Source organism: Rhinolophus sinicus, chromosome 1 (assembly GCF_057876585.1).
Source record: "Rhinolophus sinicus isolate RSI-liver-muscle chromosome 1, RSI-T2T, whole genome shotgun sequence".
Classification (NCBI taxonomy): domain Eukaryota; kingdom Metazoa; phylum Chordata; class Mammalia; order Chiroptera; family Rhinolophidae; genus Rhinolophus; species Rhinolophus sinicus.
The window spans coordinates 56,772,396-56,780,386 of NC_142501.1; the positions used below are offsets into that span (position 1 = coordinate 56,772,396).

At 33.7% G+C, this 7,991-nt stretch overlaps 1 protein-coding gene across 1 annotated transcript; it reads left to right on the plus strand.

Moving 5' to 3' along the window:
• The first annotated feature begins 3,237 nt into the window (after positions 1-3,237).
• On the plus strand, positions 3,238-4,194 carry LOC109439229 (olfactory receptor 6C3). The gene is given in 4 exon segments (XM_074324885.2): positions 3,238-3,268; positions 3,271-3,768; positions 3,771-4,097; positions 4,100-4,194. Coding segments are annotated over 4 exon segments (951 nt in total).
• The last annotated feature ends 3,797 nt before the right edge of the window (positions 4,195-7,991 follow it).

The following is a 7,991-nucleotide window of genomic DNA, read 5'->3' on the forward strand; positions in this document are numbered from 1 at the left end:
TCTCTCTTCCACTAATTCCCAAACAGACTTGCACCCCAGCCATGATTTAGTTCTGCATTGGTGAATATATTATTATTTGATTACATAAATTCATTATTGTTTTCTTATGTTAAATTCATGTTTTCAAAAACTCATAGACACAGACAATAGTTTAGTGGTTACCACAGGGTAAGGGGGGAGGGGAGTGGGAGATGAGGGTAAGGGGGATCAAATATATGGTGATGGAAGGAGAACTGACTCTGGGTGGTGAACACACAATGGGATTTATAGATGATGTATTACAGAATTGTACACCTGAAATCTATGTAATTTTACTAACAATTGTCACCCCAATAAATTAAAAAAAAAATTCATGTTTAGTTATTTCTTTTAAATATATAACATTTATTTAATATTAAGTGGTTATCTAATATGTATTATTAGTTTACATAATTATATAATAAATATAAGGTTTATTATTAAGTGAGTACATATTATATAATTTTACTATCAAAATATTTGGGAAAAATAAAAATAACAATAAAATATTAATAATTATTCTCTAATCAGAATTTCAATTAAAGGAAAGAATAACATTTTGTGATATTTCTCATTAGAATGTTAAAGAATGATAAATAAATGTAAAGGCCAATATGAATAATAAAAATGGACAAAATTTACACTTCAATTAAGTATTGCTATTTGTAATAAGGATTAAATTAACATTTTAAAAGATTGTGAGCATTATATATGCATTATAATTGCTATTATTTAACTTGGAATTATGATATAACTTTGCTTCTTGATTCCCCAACACTAACAGAGCCTAAGGATAAGTATGAAAAAGGCTATATGTAGAAAACTTTTATATTTCAAGAAGATGATTACATATAAATTAGATTGAGTTCTATTTTTGTAAGAAAGTAGAATTCACAACTATTTTTATTACATATAAAATATTAAGCAATTGTGATTGATGGAAATAATTATTTTGTAGAAGTCAACATTTTAGGTCCTCTGTGGGATACAAAGAAGAACATTATTCCCAACTGAGATTCACTAAGAGAAGAGTTAAGAGGCTATTGATAAATCCAAGGATGGCTTCCAGAAATCCTTCAAGTTCTATCATGTAGCCAAGATGTGACCTGGACTTTGTCTTGTTTCCAGGAGATCAGCACATAACTCTCTTCTGAGGTCAAAACAAGTAGATTGGAAATTTTGAGGTATAAGTGCAACCAGAGGGAAGCCAGACCCTAGTTTAAGAATCTATACTCATAATACCCAACGTTGTCTTAATGTTTCTCAATTTTCTCTGTAATTATTACTCTCTTAAACTTCTAGATCAACATTATTGAAGAGGACTACAGTATATTTCCACATCTTCTTAAGGTTTATGACATTCCATTTCTAGTTCCTGATCTATTTCCCTTGAGCCATTAATGACTATAAAATAAAGACAAAAATCAAATTTGATTAGTGTGACTTTGCTAGTGTCTGGCAGAGGGACAATGATTTTGAGTTCTATCCTTCACAGCAGAAATCTGACTATCTAAAATATGAAGGAGGTAACTGTCACAGTTTTAGCCAACCAAATCTACAGCATAGTATATCCAGAACAGCCAGGAATTAACTGGTAAGTTAGGACAAATGGGAGACATTTTCTTATACACTTCTGAGATATTCCAATGGATCAGTGGTTTCACGTAAAAGATAAATATGGAGCAGAATTACAAGGGAATAAAACTCTTTTTCATAAAAGCTAGTAGCTCAGAAAGAAGAATATTCAAATGGAAAATGCACTGGGTGACAGCTGCTAAAATCTGAGGCAAGAGGTTACTTTTCCAATTTGTACTTCAGTGTAAAATGAAAAATAGATAAATACTGCATGTGCCTTTAAGGTTTGTCAAAAATAAAAATGCTTTGATAAATACACTTCTAGCAAGTGATAGAAGATGTGAAACATTAATGATTTGGATGGAATTATAAGAAAAACAATAAGTAAGTGAATATGTTCTCTGTTAAATAAAGTAATTAGGCTACTTCCTCTATCTTATAGTAAATATATATTACTATATAATAATAGAGAGTTTTCTCATATTATCTTGATAATCACTCCTATAAATTAAAGATATTAAATTCTATATTAATATTAAAGATAAAATTAATATAGAAAATCATTAAAAATAAAAATTCTATTTTATTTTCTAAAAAAATCATAAATTGGTATCTTATATCATAAAAAGTATAATGGGTTGTTACTTTAAAAGGTCTTCTAGGGCCGGTCCGGTGGCTCAGGTGGTTAGAGCTCCGTGCTCCTAACTCCGAAGCCTGCCGGTTCGATTCCCACATGGGCCAGTGGGCTCTCAACCACAAGGTTGCCAGTTCAATTCCTCGACTCCCACAAGGGATGGTGGGCTCTGCCCCCTGCAACTAAGATTGAACACGGCACCTTGAGCTGAGCTGCCGCTGAGCTCCTGGAAGGCTCAGTTGGTTGGAGCATGTCCTCTCAACCACAAGGTTGCCAGTTTGACTCCCGCAAGGGATGGTGGGCTGTGCCCCCTGCAACTAGAAAACGGCAACTGGACCTGGAGCTGAGCTGCACCCTCCACAACTAAGACTGAAAGGACAACAACTTGAAGCTGAACAGAACCCTCCACAACTAAGATTGAAAGGACAACAACTTGACTTGGAAAAAAAGTCCTGAAGTACACACTGTTCCTCAATAAAGTCCTGTTCCCTTTCCCCAATAAAAATAAATAAACAAATAATATAAAAAAAAAAAAGGTCTTCTAAGTTTCACTTTTACCTTTTGATGGAATTAAGATCATTCATTTCTGTTTTTAGGTGGTGTTAAGTTCTAAAAAATACAGGACAGAAAAGAAAGAAAAATGAATATTTTGTATGCTTGTTTCAACAAAAATGTAAGATTTACATAAATTGGACAAAACAAGAAGTATTGATTTTATTTACCATCTCTCAGTGATATGATTTATTGTATGAAGATTTTCCAACTTTTGATATAAAATAAGAGAACTAGTAAAGGAAGACTCACAAATATGCATTAAGACATAATTCAAACAAGATAGCAAAATAAAATCAGCATGGATTACAGAAAATGTTTTAGAATTTTATCAGTGATGATGATGTTGATCATGATGAATTACATCTTTCATCTCCTCCCTTTAATACTTTTACCACCTGAATGTCTTTAGAACACTAAAGAAATTGTGAGAGTGGGAGAGAGAGAGAGAGAGAGAAATGAACTTGAACCACATAGTGAACACAGAGTTTTCCTCCTAGGTCTTTCTGATGATCCTGACCTTCAGATTGTGCTTTTCCTCTTTTTATCTATCACATATATACATATAGTAAGTGTCACAAGAAACCTGATTATCATCACCCTAACTTTGGTGGACTCCCATCTACAGACGCCTATGTATTTCTTCTTCCGGAACTTCTCTTTCTTAGAAATCTCATTTACAACTGCATGTATCCCTAGATTTCTGGGGGCAATTATCACCAGGGATAAGACTATTTCCTATAATAACTGTGCAGCCCAACTATTTTTCTCTATTTTCACGGGGGTGACTGAATTTTACCGTCTCACTGCCATGTCCTGTGACCACTATGTTGCCATCTGCAAGCCCCTTCATTATACAACCATCATGAATAGGAAACTCTGCACCCTCCTGGTGCTGTGTGCCTGGCTGGGAGGGTTTCTGACCATTTTCCCACCCCTTATGCTTCTCCTGCATCTGGATTACTGTGCTTCCAATGTCATTGACCACTTTCATGTGACTATTTTCCCCTTTTACAACTGTCTTGCTCAGATACATGGCTCCTAGAAGTAATCGGTTTTTACTTTGCTTTGCTAACTTTGCTATTTACTTTGGCATTAGTGATTTCATCTTACATGCACATTACCAGGACTGTTTTCAGAATCCCATCTACCAGAGACAAAAAGGCTTTCTCCACCTGTTCCTCTCACATGATTGTCATTTCCATTTCTTATGGAAGCTGTATATTCATGTATGCTAATCTCTCTGCAAAAGAAAAGGCATCATTGATCAAAAGAGTAGCTATTCTCACTACCTCTGTTGCTCCCAGGCTGAACCCCTTCATTACACCCTGAGAAACCAGCAAGTTATACAAGCCTTCAAAGACGAATTCCATAGTTACTTTTTACAAATAAATGAATTTTTATTTTGTCAATAGTAAAGGGCATTCTAAAAAAGGCAATTAAGTAAAATCTTGAAAATCTTAAACATCTATATTATGCCTATTTTTCATAGTCTCTTCATATGCCACATTATAGTTAATTTAAAATTTTTCCATTTCTTCCACTTTCATTGGAGAAACCCAAGTTTCTCCAATACATTATTTATTTATTTATTTTTTTGTCTGTACAGACATATGCTTTAATTTTTGTGTGTGTACATAGCTAGAAGTAGAGTGGCTAGTTCGTAAGGCAGGATTATTATGTTCAGCTTTTTTTTTAGGATTATGTTTAACTTTTTTTTTTAAAGATTTTTTTTTTAAATTGGGAAAGGGGAACAGGACTTTATTGGGAACAGTGTGTACTTCCAGGACTTTTTTCCATCCAATACATTATTAATTGACTTACTCAAAAATATAGTAAAGTTGACTTCTCCTACTGAATTTTCTGGAAATGAAATGTATTTCTTTGAGATGTTGTCTATAGTGCAATGTAAAAATAGTTCTAAATCTGTTAATATCAGTCCCTAAAAGGTGTATATATTATCACATTCGATATCAAATACAGAGTTTCAAAATTAGTGTGTAATTTCATGTGTATTTGCAAGATGACATTGATAATTCTTTTACATCTAGAGGATCTACATGTCCTGTATTATTGTATATTAAATACAGTCCTGTGAGGTAATATGTACTAGTGCACTGCACATTAAATACAGAGGTCTTTATACTTTGCGAAAGTTAGTGTGTGTTTTCAAGATAAATACTGATCATGATGTTAAGCATTATTTATCAAATATCCATGTGTTCTATCCTTTTTTACAAAATATTTGCATTTTTAAAAATTCAGAATAGATGCAATAAAACTAAAACACATACTACTACCCTGAACTCACTGAGCATCATTATGACAGCTATTTTGAATTATATGCTAGGTGTTCATTTTCCTCCCTTTTAAAAAATTTTGTTTAATGGAGATTTGTTTTGTTTCTTTGACTTGGCCATTTTTCTCTGTTTCTTAATGCTCCTTGTAACTTTGTTTTGAAATCTGTACACTTGAAAAAACCACTTCCTCTCCCAGTCTTTTAAACTGAATTCGTACAGGGTAAGACCCTTCCCCATTCAGTCAGCCTAGAGATTCTGGAGGCCTCTCAACACTTTTTTGAGGATGTGTTTGGAGGTTTCTAATTAGAAGATCTTGCCCGTTTTTTAAAGATGAAGCTTCTCTCGCGTTCTGTTTCTCTCTGCTGTAACTCAGGTCCTTGAAGCAATAGTATGCCACCCACTCTTTTTCGTTCTCACCAGCTTCTAGGAATTTAAGGTATGTCAGGTCCCAGAAAGGCTCCAAGATGAGCTAAAAATTCTCACAGGCCCTGAAAAGCCAAACGTTGGACACATGTTCTACCTTTCTTTTTTCCTCCTGAGGGAGGGGCCACTCATGGGTCTTAATCTCTTAATCTCGTGTAAATGGGTCCTGTGAAAACATCAAATTTTCCAAAAAATCCTTTTATAGTATCATAAAGCATACTTTCTTTAAATTAATACCTTCTAAATTAGTTGAATCTCACTTCATGGCCTAGGATATGGTCAGAGTTTTATAAACATTTCTTGTACATTTGAAAATTATATGTAATGATAGTTGAGTGCAGTGTTCTATGTAGGTCAACCAGGGGTCGAATTCATTAATCACATGATTTAAATTTTCTGTACTTTTACTGTGTGTATCATTACTGAGCTATTTATAATAAATCTCCTTATACAACTGTGGTATTATTTCTTTCTCTTTGTAGTTACGTTGATTTTTTTATTTTTTAAAATATTAACACTATGTTTTTATGCAGCCACAAGTTTGGAATTGTTATATCTTCTAGGTGAATGTAAATTTTTCATCATTATGAAAAACCACTAAGTCCTCTCTATCTGAAGTATACATTTTTCAGTAACATCAACATTAACTAACTGATAAAGACATAGTTATAACAGCATTTAAAAAAATGTTCACATGCATATATTTTATCTGTCAATCATTCATTCTTGAGTGGATACTAGAATATTGTGCAGAACATCTGTAACCGGTACACATTTTTATTTCTTCATCAACTAATTGTTAAGTATTCCCAAAAAGGCCATATATACTGAGAGAGGAAGAGGATGCAGTGCAGCAGAAATTTGTTTCAAAGGTGTCTGTGTCATCTGTTCATTAGCTTTACTTGTGCCTTTTGGACGTGCTCATGTCTGATATCCTAAGTACTGTATCCCTTTGATGATAGATTGCTGCTGGGAATGAACAATATTATAGCTCAGGGTCCAATAACACTCAGTTCATTATGGGAAGTCAAATCCAGTGGTCAATCAATATCCTATCATTTGGCCTTTAATCTCTACTAGGATCAATAGCACACCAGAAAGGGTTCAAAAGAAGATTGTATATCTGCAATAGGTTGTTCCAGAATCATACTTTGTGCTTATGAATCTCCACTTGTGGCAAAACAGTAATGCTATATAGCATCTCTATTTGTCACTACTACTTCAAATAGCATTAGAATTTCTTGGTCATTTGGCCCAAGAGGAAGAGCACTAAAATCAATACTAAATTTCATATGGAAAAACAAGCATGCAGTAATAATTAAGAAATCTTGGGAAATGAGCAACATTAGAAGATTACTAACCATAGAGATTTCAAAGTATAACATAAAGCTTCTATAAGAAAAACATACATTCAGGCATCGAGAGATAGATCAATGTAGTGAAAAATAATATTGAACATTGGAGCACATATATCTTTACGGATGAATGATTTCAGATTTTTTTGGTAGATAACCAGGAGAGGGATTGCTGAGTCATAGGGTAATTCTATTGTTAATTTTTTGAGGAACCTCCACACTGCCTTCCATAGTGGCTGCACCAATCTGCATTCTCACCAACAGTGTATGAGGGTTCCTTTTTCTCCACAGCCTCTCCAACACTTGTTATTAGTTGTTTTGTTTATGATAGCCATTATAACTGGTGTGAGGTGATATCTCATTTTAGTTTTTATTTGCATTTCTCTGATGATTAGTGATGTTGAGCATTTTTTCATATGTCTGTTGGTCATCTGTATGTCCTCTTTAGAAAAATGTCTATTCAGGTCCTCTGCCCATTTTTAATTGGATTGTTTGTTTCTTTTGTTGTTGAGTTGTATGAGTTCCTTATATATTTTGAATATTAGCCCCTTATCGGAGACGTTGTTTGCAAAAGTTTTCTTCCATTTGGTTGGTGCCTCTTTATTTTGTCAATGGTTTCATTTGCTGTGCTGAAGTTTTTCAGTTTGATATAGTCCCATTCATTTATTTTAGCTTTTACTTCCCTTGCCTTTGAAGTCAAATTCATAAAACCTTCTTTGAACGCAAGGTCCATAAATTTAGTACCTATGTTTTCTTCTATGCAGTTTATTGTTTCAAGTCTTATGTTTAGATCTTTGATCCATTTGAGTTCGTTTTGGTACATGGTGACAGATAGCAGTCTAGTTTCATTCTTTGCACGTGGCTTTCCAATTCTCCCAGCACCATTTATTGAAGAGACTGTCTTTTCTCCATTGTATGTTTTTGGCTTCTTTCTCTGTTCATATTCATGTGGGTTTATTTCTGGGGTCTCAATTCTATTCCATTGGTCTGTATGTCTGTTTTTCTGCCAATACCATACTGTTTTGACTATTGTTGTCCTGTAATACAATCTAAAGTCAGGGAGTGTGATACCTCCAGCATTGTTCTTTTTTCTTAGGATTTCTTTGGCTATTTGGGGTCTTTCATGGTTCCATA